Source organism: Setaria italica, chromosome VII, assembly GCF_000263155.2.
Source record: "Setaria italica strain Yugu1 chromosome VII, Setaria_italica_v2.0, whole genome shotgun sequence".
NCBI lineage: Eukaryota > Viridiplantae > Streptophyta > Magnoliopsida > Poales > Poaceae > Setaria > Setaria italica.
This window is the reverse complement of record NC_028456.1, coordinates 20,900,894-20,915,519: the sequence shown is the minus strand read 5'-3', so window position 1 is coordinate 20,915,519 and position 14,626 is coordinate 20,900,894. Positions and strand designations below refer to the sequence as shown.

At 50.1% G+C, this 14,626-nt stretch overlaps 3 protein-coding genes across 6 annotated transcripts; 1 reads left to right on the top strand and 2 right to left on the bottom strand.

Annotated features, from left to right (window-relative positions):
• Positions 1-554: 554 nt before the first annotated feature.
• Positions 555-8,437, bottom strand: LOC101783706 (polyadenylate-binding protein-interacting protein 7). Of its 4 annotated transcripts, XM_004975635.4 has the most exons (9): positions 5,452-5,512; positions 5,231-5,299; positions 4,493-4,585; positions 4,240-4,390; positions 3,353-4,055; positions 2,202-2,972; positions 1,322-1,719; positions 983-1,052; positions 555-913 (listed from the first exon to the last, which is right to left on the bottom strand). In XM_004975635.4, the coding sequence occupies exons 6-9, from the start codon at positions 2,837-2,839 to the stop codon at positions 850-852; spliced, it is 1,170 nt and encodes a 389-aa protein (XP_004975692.1). In that variant the 5' UTR covers positions 2,840-2,972; positions 3,353-4,055; positions 4,240-4,390; positions 4,493-4,585; positions 5,231-5,299; positions 5,452-5,512; the 3' UTR covers positions 555-849. The 4 variants fall into 4 exon arrangements, 1 of the variants encoding a protein (XP_004975692.1); XR_002678666.1 differs by lacking the exons at positions 555-913; positions 983-1,052; positions 1,322-1,719; positions 2,202-2,972 and having other exon boundaries at positions 3,358-3,874; positions 3,943-4,055; positions 5,452-8,437; XR_002678665.1 differs by lacking the exons at positions 555-913; positions 983-1,052; positions 1,322-1,719; positions 2,202-2,972 and having other exon boundaries at positions 3,358-4,055; positions 5,452-8,437.
• A 185-nt stretch (positions 8,438-8,622) lies between these two features.
• LOC101781430 lies at positions 8,623-11,256 on the bottom strand. The gene is made up of 2 exons (XM_004977965.2): positions 9,607-11,256; positions 8,623-8,870 (listed from the first exon to the last, which is right to left on the bottom strand). The coding sequence occupies exons 1-2, from the start codon at positions 11,196-11,198 to the stop codon at positions 8,828-8,830; spliced, it is 1,635 nt and encodes a 544-aa protein (XP_004978022.1). The 5' UTR covers positions 11,199-11,256; the 3' UTR covers positions 8,623-8,827.
• A 422-nt stretch (positions 11,257-11,678) lies between these two features.
• Positions 11,679-14,090, top strand: LOC101781029 (leucine-rich repeat extensin-like protein 5). The gene is made up of 3 exons (XM_004977964.2): positions 11,679-12,083; positions 13,162-13,236; positions 13,367-14,090. The coding sequence occupies exons 1-3, from the start codon at positions 11,750-11,752 to the stop codon at positions 13,603-13,605; spliced, it is 648 nt and encodes a 215-aa protein (XP_004978021.1). The 5' UTR covers positions 11,679-11,749; the 3' UTR covers positions 13,606-14,090.
• The last annotated feature ends 536 nt before the right edge of the window (positions 14,091-14,626 follow it).

The window sequence follows — 14,626 nt, the reverse complement described above, 5'->3', positions numbered from 1 at the left end:
CCCTCCACGAATCGCTCTGCGCTTGTGAACCACTGGACTGCACGGAAACGGAAGCAGCGCACGCGGCACAAAGGCCACAGAGAGTGAGAGAGGGGTGTGGCGTAGAAACGGCTGCCACGTGGCAACCTGCGCAGCGATGAAGTGCTCTGCCGCTTCTTTTATCTCCTCTTCGTTTCCATTTCGATTTCCTCTCTTGGAAGTTCCTCTTCCTTTTTTCTATGTGTTCCCCCCTTTGATTTGGGTTCTTCTAATCTGTGGCTACTACTTGTGCTATGGGTCCTCCTCCATTACCTGTCCAAATTCAAGCATGGGCATTGGTTCAAACTGTCAAACAGCCATGGACTCACATATCCACTATTCATCAGCTAACAATGGCACGAGAAATGCACGCTTGGGCCTTCGAGAACAGATGCATAACGTCATCATCAAATTAGAGTGGAAAATGTGATCTGGCAACTATATTGTCATACTGTCAAGAAGGCACAGTAATACGGAGTAGTGCACTAGTGATTTGTAATATTAGGTTGTGTTAACCAGGACAGAGCCTCAGACCATAGAGGAAACAAAGATTGGTTACAGACAATTACAACCGAATTCTGTGGTGCAATGTTTGCATGTCACGCTGTACACTGGTACAGAACATGTGTCTTTTCTCAAGTGAGTACGAAATTACAGTACAATGAGGCTAAATAACATCAATACATGTATAATTTTGCTACATTCAAGACAAATAAACAATGGGTTGCTGGAATCTCTCCTATTCCCTCCTGCCGTTCTAGTTTCACAGGCAGTTACTATGCCAGAACAACTGATACATCACGTTACAATTGTACAAAACTTTCACAGGTTTCACCGGCGGCGGAATTTGGGACGAACAGCAAAAACACCAGGCCTCAGCTCATCAAATCGATACCTGCACGCGGAAAGCTGTCAATCATACTTGTGTGTTATACTTGGTTGCACAAATGTCACCGAATGTTACCCGTTCTCAATAAGGAAGCTCCTAACTGCAACAGGCAGTGAAGCCTGCCCTTTGCTATGTTTGCCGATCCCTGTGTAAAGCCAAAACAGAAATGAGTTCTCACCAAAGCTTGTGTTGCTACATAACAAACACGAAATCAAGTATAAATCCTTTCTTATTACTCAAAACAAGTAAATACATTATCTGTAACAGAGAAGCTCTCATTCATTAAATTGCACAGTTACAGATCACAATTCCAAAGATAGTGGCAAGAAAGGTTATGAATATAAACTGTTAAGCTTTGATATGAAACCATCGACTATATGCACTAGAAAGTGATGTAGAGGAGCAACAGATTACCTGTGATCACATGTAAGATAGCCTGCTTAGGTCTCCTTAACACCACCTTCTCAGCAGCAAGCTCAACGTTTGAACCAGAGGTTGATTCAGTATATGCAGCTTCCAACTTAGCTAAGTCCTCAGTTGAAGCTGAATTATTCCCAGGTTGCTGAAACTCTATCATGTAGAGATGCCTCTCCAATACTGCTACAGCCTCTGATGCATGTAGACCATGCATGTCTATCTTCCAGATGTCATTATTGCTATTCCTGAGGCGAAATATTTCTTCTGCTGCCTTATTATTCAACTTTTCAGCAGCCGCCCGCTCTTCCTGAGCTCTAAGAGAAAGTTCCTTGGCAGCAACGTGGTCACCTCTCAAGAATGCATTGCTGGCAGACTGGGAATGCTTTGTGGCAGCTCTGTGACCAAAATGAAAGAAAGAGGTTCCTTATTTCACTTGAGAAGATTCGGCTTCAGTCATCATGAAAACAAGTGTACAAACCTCAGCTATATGAATGCTGTAAATGGTTAGAGGATATAAGTTTTAAATAAATTATGGCCATCTTCAATTGTCTTAGCAGCCAATCAATTTTGAAGGACTCAAGTTAGCCCAATAATTCATGGTTATTAAATTCTTTCTATAATACTTTACAGATTAATGACTTTGAATGCTCAAGCAATTATGAAACTATAAGAGTAACTAAAAATTAACATATGCAAGCTCTATGCTTGATAGTTCATAGTTATACACACCACGAGTAGAATTAGACATGACCATCCTAACTCCTGGTGGATAAAGAAAGAGTATATATGCTTCTTCTATGCATAACCAGATCAAATATTATGCTTAGAGCAAACAACTTGACAAACCATAAGCATAAACAAGGATTTTTGAGCATACCTCATCATCCTCAATGCATCTTTCCTGTAGTTTAAGTAATCATCATCAAACTCTTCCAGTTCAGGCTCCAAGGGTATGGAGGACAAATTCATTGGCAGCGGCAAGAAATGTGAGCTATCTGGATTTCTATTGTCTGCTCTAGAATCTTCTGATGGTAAACTATGAGTTTTATTCATCTCAGCAGCAAGCTGGCCACATGCTCTGCCCTCTCCTGTCTGCAAGTCAGGAGAGACCATAGCTTTCAACAAATCAGATGCTTGGCTGACATTATTATTCACAGCAGCCAATACATCCTCGATTAAATTACTGTCAGCCCAACTGTGGGCATCTTTCAATAGCTTAATTTTATTATCAGATGCAGCGCTTGCACCACGATTCAAATTATTCACATTATTCACTGAATGCTTATTTCCGCTCCCATTGCTAACAGCAGCGAAATCAACAGAAGGGCGAACCACTGAAGCAAAAGGCTTTGGTTTCGGCCCATTGTTTCCTGTAATGGAGCTGCTAGCAGGATTGGGGAAATCCGAGAGTGCCGGAAATGAATTGCCCTCACCCCCATCCCCTCTGCCATCTGCACTGCGCCACTTGCGATCAAATGCAGCCCAACCAGAGTTTGGGATCTTCTGTCTATGCATTTTGACAGTTGACCGCCTTAACAGTCTAATTCAGTGTAAACTGAAGAAGGCCCCAATGATGCGATTGCTATCACAAGGATGATGGGGCCTTCGCTTATTTCCCGCACCAATTGAGAAATCCACCAATGTTCTCCTGTAACGTGGGTGAAAAAGGTCAGATCACTTAACACAACACAGTTTCTTCATAACAAGACTTCGAAGAGTGAAAGCTGAAAAGGGACTAATTACAATCATGCTCCACTTCTATCTACCATGTTTGGAGTAACCATTGTCACGAATTTTGGGACTTGTTATCACTATGATTCTCCGAATCGGGATCATCTTTGGATGGTGGAGAAGCAATGGAGAAGTAGTTCGAATGAACTATCTACTGGTTGTAAAAGTCAACAGCAACCAAACCAGTTTAAACACCAAGGCCATCAAAACTGACGTCGAACTGAGCATCCTACCCACTAACCCACCCCCAGAAATTCAGATCACACGTATTCAACTGAATCGAGTCAGCGAGCGAACCTCTCGGAGACCCGTTATTTGGAGGCGTTGACCCACAGCTCCCGGAACCACGGCGTGGCGGTGGACGAGAAGGGCAGACCGGACGGGCAGGAGGTCGCTTCGAGCGTCAGTGTTACGGCGGCGGCGGATTTGGTCCTTCCGAAATCCATCAACGGCGGCGGAGGTTACCGGTGAGCAAAGCAAAGGGGAATCGATTTTTTTTTTCCGTTTCTCCGCGGGCCGCGAAGGGGAACAGGCGAACAGCTTCGTGGGAGGGGAGGGATATTATAGCAGTACGGCCGAACGGTCTTCCCCCACCCCGAGTTTGGTTGGTGACCTGTTCGGGCTCGAAATTTCGTGGACAGCGCCACAGCGGCCAGGGGTATTTCTGGAAGAAGAAAAAAAACACGTGCCCTGGACGGCTGGACCCATTGGTTTGGTTCGTGTTCGTGGTGGATTCGGCTTCCGACTTGAGACACAGCTCTGCCCTGCAGCTTCGTTCTCAAAGATCAAGCTCCTTATCACAATGCGTTGAGAAGAAATCTGCAAACAGTTTGTCTTAGCAGCAGAGCGGAAGAACATGATCAGCAACTATTGAGCGTACCACAGACCAGTGACCACAACAACTTGCTTTTTGGCTTGCTCTTTGAACTGGATCCACCAGTTGGTGATCAACTTGAGCAATTCGATCTTGGGTCTGAAGATACCCCTCTCCAATCTGATCCTGAAAATGAGAACTCTGTTAGTTTGGTCAGGGATATCCAGAATCCTTAAGAGTTAGGTTTAACAGCAGTGGAGGGCTTAGATATGCAGAGCAGCACCCAATGCAAAAAAACCACGCCATAATATATATCCCCAAATTTAAGAATCAGGAATCAATCTGTAACGAGTGTTAATGAGCTTCTTACCAAAATTGGTGGAACTTCTGAAACATAGTGGGTTCAGGAGTCCCGCATGCTTATTTCTTGAAAGCGGCTTTCTGGAGCAATTGGATAAAGTTTCCCACTGAAATTTCACTCACATTAAGGCCCAGGCACTGGAACTATGAAAAATTCAGATCTGGAGGACAAACAATAGACGGTGGACAAATTAATGGTCACCGTTAGCATTGTGCAGAGGAAATAATTATAATCACTCCTTTGAAACCAAATGTTTCTTTACCTTCAGATCTCCGGTCAGAGTCTGCCCATGGAGATGCTATTGAGTATTGACAGTGTAGAGAGTTGACACACTTGAAGTGTGTACGGTATGCACCTAAATTATTGGAATGGAAAACATCAACTTTTTTTAAACAGAAAGTCACAAAGTTATATGCTTTCTAAGAACCTTGGTTACTTGAAATTCACTTTAGAACCTCATTCAGTGCACATATTTTTAGGTAATGGAGATAATCTGCACCCTCTACACCAACCAGAAATGCACATGGCCATAAATTGTTAGTGCTCATACAAAGTAAGGTCAACCTGCTCTGGAAACAAATTGGAAGCAGTGGACGACATATCAGGTTTCAGGTTTTATTTTTGCCTCATTTTAGAAAGGAAACAAATCGCACTCATGTCAAAGCCTACTACAATCACCATAACAGATAACATTCGTAAGAAAGGAAGGATAACCGGAAAAGGTAAACAATAAGCCACATGAAGGATTTTAGTAACAGGTATGAGCATAAGGCTATGATGGGCCTATAGGCATATTGCAGTTAAGCACAAAAAGAACTATATAGTACTTAGAGCAGAATAAACAATGCATTCTTGCATCTGGATCTAAGTAAAATTAGCAGGCACACCCTTACTGTTTATTTTAAATTATAATTCATGAATAAAATGATAAATTATTATACCTGGGTTTAGAAAGACTAAAAGAAATGAAATCGAGATGGCATGGGATGCTATTAATTACCATATACTAGGGCGTGAAGATGCATACTGTTTCTGAACATATGACAACTGTAAATCCCCATTCTTACCACTGCCAATAGGATGAATTTGTCAGTATGGATGTAATACAAACATCAATGCCTACAAATACTTGTTTCATGCACAGATCAATAGCACCAGCAGTAAGAAGATGATTAGAATGCATCATACACAACACTTTTACATGCCGAGGCTACTGCATACCTCAGTCAGTCAAACACACATTCATCCCTAGTTTGCAGACAGGAAGTGGGAGTCCTGCCATCAGCCAGGCAAGCCAATAAGCATATATTTGACAAAGAGCACCCGACTTCCAGTTTCCGCAGCATGTGGTCACATAGATTTCACCGTTGCCATGTTCTGTGTCTGCGTATCTTTGATCTGCTGATACAAACTTCCTAACATATCATAGATACAAGACCTATCTTGGTGCTTAACATCACTGGCTATGAATAAATGCCTGGTCTTATCAACCTCAATCCAGCTGCATCCTGCAGGTTTCTTCATATCCTTGGACTTCATCAGTTTCCTGACACTCTCAACACCATCCCACTTCTCATCAGCTGCATAGATGTTTGACATAATGACATAGTTCCCGATGTCCCCTGCCTCCATAGAGAACAGGTGATCAGCTGCAAGTTGGCCAATTTCGACCTCCCCATGGACCTTGCATGCCCCTAGCAGGGAGCCCCATGCATTGGCATTGACTACGTGAGGGGGCATATCCAAGGCAAAGATATATGCATCTTGGAGACGTCCACTACGGGCAAGAAGGTCAACCATACAAGCATAGTGTTCAGCTGTAGGTTCAACTCTGTGAATCTCTCTGATGGACTTGAAAATCTTGATGCCTGCATCAACCAGGCCTGCATGACTGCATGCTGACAGCAGTGTGGTGAGAACTACATGGTCTGGCCTAATGTCAATTTTAAGCATTTTAGAGAACAATTCTACTGCCTCTTCTGCCATTCCATGCATCGCATAACATCCAATCATGGCAGTGAATGTGATAAGATCCTTCTTCGGGCTGACTTGAAAGATGTTGTATGCATTGGTTATGTTGCCGCACTTTGAGTACGCATCAAGAAGAGCCCCTTCAAGATGGATGTCTTCTAGGGATGCTCTGAGCATGTAGGTATGGCATTGTCTCACAAGCTGTACAGAACACAAGTGGATGCAAGCCTCAAGAATGCTTGTAATGCTGACAACATCAGGTTTCAATCCTTCAGATTGCAAGTGATTAAACAGACTGAAAGCTTGATCATCCATGTCATTTTGTGCATACAACTGGATCATCAGATTCCATGAAGTCAAGTCTTTCTCAGCCATATGGTTGAAGATCACCTCAGCATCCTCTATACAGTTATTTTTCATGTAGCAAGAAATCATTATATTGTCAGTTACAATGTTCCGCTCAGCAAGGTTTCTGAAAAGTATGCTTGCATCCTGTGAACAGCAACACTTCACATAAGCATCCAGAATAGCATTTGCTACTGAAGTTTCACCTGTATAACCGACTCGTAGGGACCAGCCATGAGCTTCACGAACCCTCTTAATCCCGCAGAAGGCACTCATGCGTATAACATTCAAGACTGTGACTGAATCCCACTGATGGCTCATTTCACCCAACAATCTAATGAATTCCTCAATACGTTTTTCACTGTTGGCACAAGCAGATAGAATTGCATTCCATGATATTAAATCTTTGTTCAGAATATCAGTGAAAGAACGGAAAGCATCATCAAACCTGTCACACTGGCTATAAAATGTGACGAGAGCATTCATTAAGGATGTTTCTTGAAGAAGTACTGGCCTTCGGAGGATATAACCGTGAACCCCAATCCCTGCTTTGACATCACGTAACTGAGCACAAGCAGTGAGCAGACTGATAAAAGAAACAGAATTAGGAGGGATTCCTGTGGACAGAAGCCCCTGAAACAGGTCTAGCGCCCTAGAGTGATACCCATTCATCACATATCCCGCAATGACGGTGTTCCATGTAACGATATCCCTCACATCCATACTCGCAAATACTGACTCCAAAGCCTTCAATTCAAACACTTTGGAATAATGTATCATCAGTGCATTGCAAACAGATATATCCATTTCCAAACCATGCCGGACCACGAAACCATGCACTTCTTTCCCATGATACCTCCCAAACTCCGTGAATGCGCACATGGGAAGAATGTTAGCTACTGTTGAATAATTTGGAAGAAATCCCTGTGAGATCATCTGGCTGAACAGCACAAGTGCCTCCTGAAATAACCCATTCTCTATGTACCCTGCAATGATTGAATTCCATGAAACAACATCCTTACAACGAATCGAGGAGAACGCTCTATGTGCATCATCCATTGCCCTGCTTCCACCATACTTTGCATACATTGACACCATTGCGTTACCACACAGAGTATCTGATTCCAAGCCAGTTTTGACCACGTACCCATGGACGCTCCTGCCAGTTTGCAGATGCCTCCCCTTCGCGCATGCCGGAACAATCACAGCCACCGTCACCGCGGTCGGCATGCTCTGCGCCACCCCGCAAGCGAGCATCGACCTGAACAGACCGAACGCGTCCTCCAAGCGCCCGCCGCGGGAGGACGCGGTGATGAGGATGTTCCAGCAGACGGAGTCGGGGCGCGCCATTTCGTCGAACACCAGGCGGGCGTCCACGAGGTCCCCCGACCTCCCGTACATGTCCATGACCGCCTTCGCCACCGCCGCGCTGCTCGCCACGCGCCCGGCCTTCACGGCGAGCCCGTGGAGGCACCTCCCGAGGGAGAGGGCGCCGCCGCCATCCGGGAGCGCCGAGGCCGACCTGATCGCCGCGGCGAGCTCGAGCGCGCCCGGCCGGAGGCCCTCGCCGAGCGAGCACCCGAGTTGCCGCTGATCGACCGGCGCGCCGAGCCCGAGCGGCGCGCCGCCGCGACGCCTGTGATCGGGAGCGGCCGCCGCCGCGTGGAGCGCGTGTCGCGCATTGCCGGAAGAAGCGCAGGCTGACGCTGCTGCATAGCTCGCGCGTTTGAGGCGGGGATAGTGCGCGCGCATGTGAAGGCTGAGGAGGCTATCGTGGGAACTGGGAACGCGTCGAGGGCGTGTCTGGGAGGATTGGCCTCGGGCGAGACGAAGTGAAGGGGCGCAGCGCAGCTGCGCGCGTGTGCAGAGGGCTCTCGGCCTCTCGCTGTCTCGCCTCGCGCGCAGGAGGAAACGTGGAGTACAGGAGGGAGCGCCGAAGGCACGGGCCGGGGACAACGGCAGCGTGCGCGGCGACGCGGGACTCTGTGAGTTCACTAGTTCACGGTAACAAATTAACCAACTACTAGAAAATATTTTCTTCGCGATTTTAACTAGCGAAATATTATCTTACTCTGAACAAAACAAGAAAAAAAATCCACGATGATAGTGAACTCTATTACAATCTCATGCTTGTGTACTGGCATCAAGCAGCACACCCAGATTTGTTGATGGGCTTAATGATACAATCTGAATCTAGAAGTAACAGCAGATTAAGTTCATCTAGTATTATTGGCAAACTGGAAAATGAAATCTTAGCATCTCTTGCCGAGCTGTGGTCCACTCATTGACTCTTGATGACGGCGCTCTTCAAGCTTGGGAACAGGCTGAGGATGAATGAGGATGAAGATGAAACTGGATTAGTTCGAGTACAAGATGATCAACTTCCAGATATATGCAAAGTTTTAATCTCTGGTTATAAAACTTGTAGCAATTTTCCATGTATATAAGCTCAAATGAAATTTGAGTTAGAAGTCTTGTCATTACTGCTATATCAATAGAAACTCGGCACTATCTTGTGTTGTGTGGTTCGTTCAAAAAAGAAGTCTTGTCATTACTACATTGTCTTTTTTTCTCTCCCAAACATCCAATTATGTAGTGGAAAGTGGCTTTGTTAGATTCGTAATCAAAAGTATTTTGCTAGCAATCTATATTTAGAGCAATTGGCTTTCATGGCACTTATGGTCAAAGCTCAACATCAAAGTCAATGATGTAACTACGTACTATATTAAGTACTACTCCTTTTAAGTCAAATTTATTTAACTTCGATCAAGTTTGTACAAAATATATAATAATATATAAGATATCAAATAAATGCACTACGGGACATGTAATGAGCGCTAAGAGCCTACTTTGATGTTTCTAGATGTTGATGTTTTTCCCTACAAAATTGGTTAAAGTTATAAAAGTTTAATTTGGAACAAAAGGTAACGTGAACAATTATTTGAAATGGAGGGAACTGGAAATAATAACGACCTGCTACGAGCCAACTCAATACTCGCGAAAAAGATTAAGCGTGAATCCACTGCAAAGAAAAAACTCTCAAGCAAAGAGAATACTCACCAGCTGTCGTGAGGGAGCGCGTCCACGATGCACGGGCGGTAAGGGAACACGCCATCGAGGCGGTCACCATCACCCAGCGACATTACACGTCCCAGGTACTGCACCTTGGCGCTGCCGAGATGGTACGCCACGACGTGGAACGCGCCGGCGGCGAGGTAGACCACCTCCTTGTCCGGGTGGCACCCCAGGATCGAGAACGGAGACGGCGCACCGGCCCCGACGTCGATCAGCTCATCCGCGCCGATATCCATGTCCAGAAGGCTGGCGTCGTCCCAGTTCCAAAAACCTGTGCACCCGTGGCCCACGTCGCCACCATTGCCGGCAGCTTCTTCGCCGTCCTCGTCGGAGAACCACACGCACTTGCCGCTGCCGCGGCCGGTGGACTCCTCCGGCGCGAGCGGGACGCAATTGGAAGGCGCGTGGTGTAGCAGGTCCAGCATGCGCGCGTGCGCGGCGAGGTCCGTGTCGTGCGTCAGCGTCCACTCCAGCAGCCGCCCGCCGCCGTCGCCCGCCGACTCGTGCAGCGCCCATACTCTGACCCGGAACGCGTCGGCGCTCGCGTACCGCACAAGCACCCCGTCCTCTGTGCCCGGGAAGATGGAGTCCACGGGGAGGCTCGACAGGACGTGCCCCGCGGCGTAGCGTTCTCCCTGCCCGGCGCCGGCGCCGGCGTCGGCGACGGCCGGGAGCTTGACCATGTCGTAGGTCCCCTCCGAGCAGTGGAGCACCACCAGGATGCCCTTCTCGCAGTGCGCGTAGAGCGAACCGCGGCGGTACAAGGCCGATGACCGCCACGTCCGCGCCCACGGGTCGCCGCCTTCCGCACTCCGCCTGCGCCGCCGCATCACCCTGTCGTAGAGGCGCGCCGGGGCGCACCGGCCCGGCGTGAGCAGCCTATTCGTCCACCGCCCGGTCGCCGACGAGAACGCGAGCAAAGGCAGCAGCTTCTCGTCGTCCGGTTCCTGCGGTTTCCCAAACGATTCTGGCATGAACATGCCCAGCGTCACGTGCCCTTGCCTGAGGCCGGCATCGCCATTGCTTTGGCGAGGAGGTGGCACCGGGAGGAAGAGCACCTCGTAGTCCAGCGACACCGCCGGGTCGAACGCGAGGAACAGGCCCTCGTACCTGCGCGGCCACCACGTCGGCGGCGGCGGCAGGCGCGCCCACCGCTCCGTGACCGGGTTGCAGACGAAGCCCACGCCGGCCAAGTAGTCCTGGACGAAGCACAGCACGAGGCCGTTGCACTGGTGCTGCACGGCGGCCGCGGCGCCGGCGCACGGGAGGTGCGGGCGCAGGAAGGCGAGCCTGTCGCGCGCGGGAGCCCGCGACGCCGGCGGGGGTAGGAAGCCGGGGTGGGGCCTCCTCCACGGCTTGGCGCGGGCGTTGGCGAAGAAGCCCGGGAACGCGCGCGGAGGGAGCGCGTGCGGGAGGAGGAGCCCGCTGCCGTCCACGAGGGCGCGCCAGAGCGCGCGCACGCACCGGCACCGGGCGAGGGAATGCGCGCTGAGGCGTCGGAGGACAACCACGTAGATGTCGCCAGGGAGGGCGTCGATGCCGGTGCCGGCGCCGCCGCCGCCGTCCGCCGTGTCCATGGGGGCCAGCCGATGTGTTTCGCCGAACACGTGTCCGCGCGACGACCACGGGGCGGCCGTGTGCCGCCCGTTACGCTCGCAGACGTGCACGGTCGTGGGCCTATAGCTGCATGCGGATGCTCTGGTTGGATCGACGTCGATCACGTGAATCCTCTCCCGTCTCCCACTTTGAAAATATAAAGGCATAGCCCCTGGCAGCAACGGACGGATCGACCCCGACTTGGACACGACGACACGAGTCCGATCGAGTCGTCGTCACGTCGCGCTGTAGGCCCGACCGAGCAAGCAACCCAGCCGAAAATGAGGGCCCATCAAACGGCCCAACCCATCACTGAACTCGACTCACACCTCTTACTCGGCCCAGCCCACGACACACCACGCCACCGGGCAGCTGGCACCAACCCACCCCACCTCGGCCGCTCCGCTATAAAACACGCCCCCCCCTTCTTCCCCACTCGCACCAGCCTTCTCCATCCAGAGCCTTCATCCCAACAGAGCGCCGAGCCCTCCGCCCTCAAACCCTAGCAAGCGAGAGATCCCACCCACCATCCATGGAGCGCCCCCTCCGCCACCTCGCGCTGCTGCTCGGCCTCCTCGCCTGGGCGGCGGCGGCCGCCACCGGGGCCGCGGCGCAGCCTGCGTGCGAGCCCTCCAACCTCGCCACGCAGATCACGCTCTTCTGCATGCCCGACATGCCCACGGCGCCCTGCTGCGAGCCGGTCGTCGCCTCCGTAGACCTCGGCGGCGGCGTCCCCTGCCTCTGCCGCGTCGCCGCCCAGCCGCAGCTCGTCCTCGCCCGCCTCAACGCCTCCCACCTCCTCGCGCTCTACACCGCCTGCGGGGGACTGCGCACCGGGGGCGCCCACCTCGCCGCCGCCTGCCAAGGTACGTGACACCAGCGCCCGCGCCTCTCCTCTCTCTAGATCTGCGTCTGTGCCGTGGCCGTGCGCGAGATGGGTGTGCTAGGTGCGAGATGTGTGTGTTCTGCAGCTTTCTGGTTTGGCTCTTGAGCGAGCTGTTCGTGGTTGCGCTCTTGGGTAACGGTGTTTTGTTGCGAGTTCCCGTCTTCCTCTGTGGCGACGAACCCGTACGTCTTGTTCCAGTACGTTCGAACATTTTTTTTTGCTTCGTTTTCTTCTCTCCTCCGTATTTTGGCTATGGTTCTCGCGTCACATGAATGCTACTAGTTGGGCACATTTCGGGATAGATTTACCCGTACGTCCTGTTCTGGTTTGTTCGAACACTTTTCCTTCGTTTTCTTTTCTCTTCCGAATTTTGGTTGTGTTTTCGGGACACGCGAGCGCTACTACTAGTTGGGCAAATTTGGGGTCAGATGTACCCGTGGCTCCGTACGCGCGCACGTCTCCTGATTTATTTGTGCGTTTCCTTTTCTCAAGCGATTTCTCTGTGCCTTTTCGTTTTGGTTTGGAAGCAAATTCTCTGGGTTTCAAGGCGTTGGTTCCGATCTCTGGGCTTTTAGCCATGCATCTCCTGATGATTTGACCCGTTTCAGTGGAGTGGAATCTGTTCAACTGCCCAAGCGAGGTCGAAAGGCTGGGTTTCTTTGCCCAAGCGAGGTCGAAAGGCTGGGTTTCTTTTTGCTTTTTCACCGCTTCCTTTTTTTGTTTTTGTCTCCTTGTTTCCGTTGCGTCGAAAGGCTTGCTGCGTTCCAGCCTTCTGAACAGAGAGAGCAACCGCCCTCTGATCCTCTGCAGCGGACAGCTGCACAGCCTGCACAGCAGCGCTGCAGCCTTTCAGGCAAGACCAAGCCCGTTCGGCACCGTTTCTCTCTCCCGCTTGGTTTCTTGGCCCTCACGAAATGGCGCCTCGGCGCATGCTTTTTCTGCCCAAAAGACGATACTACCCCTGCAATAAATATCTTCTGTTATTTTTGCCGTTTTAATCTGTGAATTATTACAAGCCTGGACTAACGGCGTTAACCTCTCGTGTTTCGTGCCTGCAGGTCCGTCACCCCCTGCCACCGTCCCCGTCATCGCCCCGCCGCCGCCCGCCGCCCCTCGCCACAGGCTGCCAGCACGTACGAACCCGCCCGCACCCGCTCTGCTCCTGCTACTTTCCGCTTTAACTTTTCGCGTGCTCTGTTTGATCGATGCGAGAGTTGAACTAATGCATGTGCTGGTTTCTGTTTCTCTTGTGCTGTTGCGCAGGCGGCGAGGCCCCTCCCCCTCCGGCGACGAGCGAGAAGCCGTCCCCACCACCCCAGCAGCAGCCTGGCGCCGCCGCCGCCCACGGCAAGGCCATCCCCGCCAGCCCGGCCGCCTCCTCGCCGCTGGCGCCGGCAGCCGCGCCCACGACGCCCACGCCGCCAACCTCCGGCTCCGACGGCAGGTGCAGCTGCACCCCGGTCATCCTCTTCCTCCTCACCGCCATCATCGTCCTCTACTGATGAGCCCGCGGCGCCGCCCCGGCCGGCCGCCAACCATCGCCGGTGCCTGACTTGAGCTCGTAGCGGCAGCAGCAGTAGTACTATTATCCTTCTCGGTTTGGCTCCAGCAGTAGTATAGCAGTATCATCATCAGCAGTAGTAGTAGTCCACTCATCGTAGTTCTGTTGTTGCATCCTATCTTAGTAGTATCATTCGTACTTGATCGGTGGAATCGCCTGAAGGGCGGGTGATGGTTGGTCTAGCAGTAGTAGTTGTACCCGTATGATGATACCTGCAGTATGTTCGTTCGTCTTCCTCCTCGGTCGCCTTGTTTCTACTGGGCGTTCACCGTGTGTCTTGGATCGATCACTTGCCTGGGTGAAGTGACTCGAACAAGCGAATCAAATGTGGCCGAGGAGGAGAACACTGCGTTTTTTTGGTTAATCTTGTCTCTACAGTTGAACTATATATGCTTTATGCTTTTGGTCTGATGATTAGTGATGAAATCTTGGATGGTATGCATGGTTTGCATTAATTTTGCCTGCTTTTGTGACTGAATTGAATTCTTGTACAAATGTTGCCGAGTTCTTTGGCAGTAGATTAATATTCCTGGATAAGCTGTGTTGGTTGGCTTTGTGATAGACTGGCAATGATTTTTGCCTAGCTATGAACTTGTCACCAGCTGGCATGAATCTCATGTGAACTGCTAATTCTTATCTGAACTGACTGAAAACTTGTAATCTTGACTGTAAATTTTGAACTGAACCAAAATGTAGTGTGTTCGGCCAATTCCTTCATAAGGTTTATTTGCTGGTAAATGATCAGTTGGTGATCACTGTTTTGTTGGACTTGCTTCGGTGCTATGCATACTACTATGTTGATGATGGTCTGATTTTTCCTTAAGATGTCCTGCTTAGTTCTACTGGAATGCTATGCCTGCTTTTATCAGCAATGATTGTTGCCTAGTATTGCATTTGTCGTTGTGAATCTCAGGTGTGGATGCCTAATTCCTACCTCAAGTTCTAAACTGCCTGAAAACTTG

Bases quoted from the DNA above. Each gene is read 5' to 3' on its own strand.
- LOC101783706 (XM_004975635.4), bottom strand. From the start codon at position 2,839: ATGCATAGACAGAAGATCCCAAACTCTGGTTGGGCTGCATTTGATCGC. The intron at 1,053-1,321 runs GTAATCTGTTGC...GGCTTTACACAG, and splicing joins TATCTTACATGTGATCACAG to GGATCGGCAAACATAGCAAA. The intron at 914-982 runs GTAACATTCGGT...TTCCGCGTGCAG, and splicing joins AGCTTCCTTATTGAGAACGG to GTATCGATTTGATGAGCTGA.
- LOC101781029 (XM_004977964.2), top strand. From the start codon at position 11,750: ATGGAGCGCCCCCTCCGCCACCTCGCGCTGCTGCTCGGCCTCCTCGCC. The intron at 12,084-13,161 runs GTACGTGACACC...TCGTGCCTGCAG, and splicing joins CCTCGCCGCCGCCTGCCAAG to GTCCGTCACCCCCTGCCACC. The intron at 13,237-13,366 runs GTACGAACCCGC...GCTGTTGCGCAG, and splicing joins TCGCCACAGGCTGCCAGCAC to GCGGCGAGGCCCCTCCCCCT.
- LOC101781430 (XM_004977965.2), bottom strand. From the start codon at position 11,198: ATGGACACGGCGGACGGCGGCGGCGGCGCCGGCACCGGCATCGACGCC. The intron at 8,871-9,606 runs GTGAGTATTCTC...ATTCATCCTCAG, and splicing joins GCGCTCCCTCACGACAGCTG to CCTGTTCCCAAGCTTGAAGA.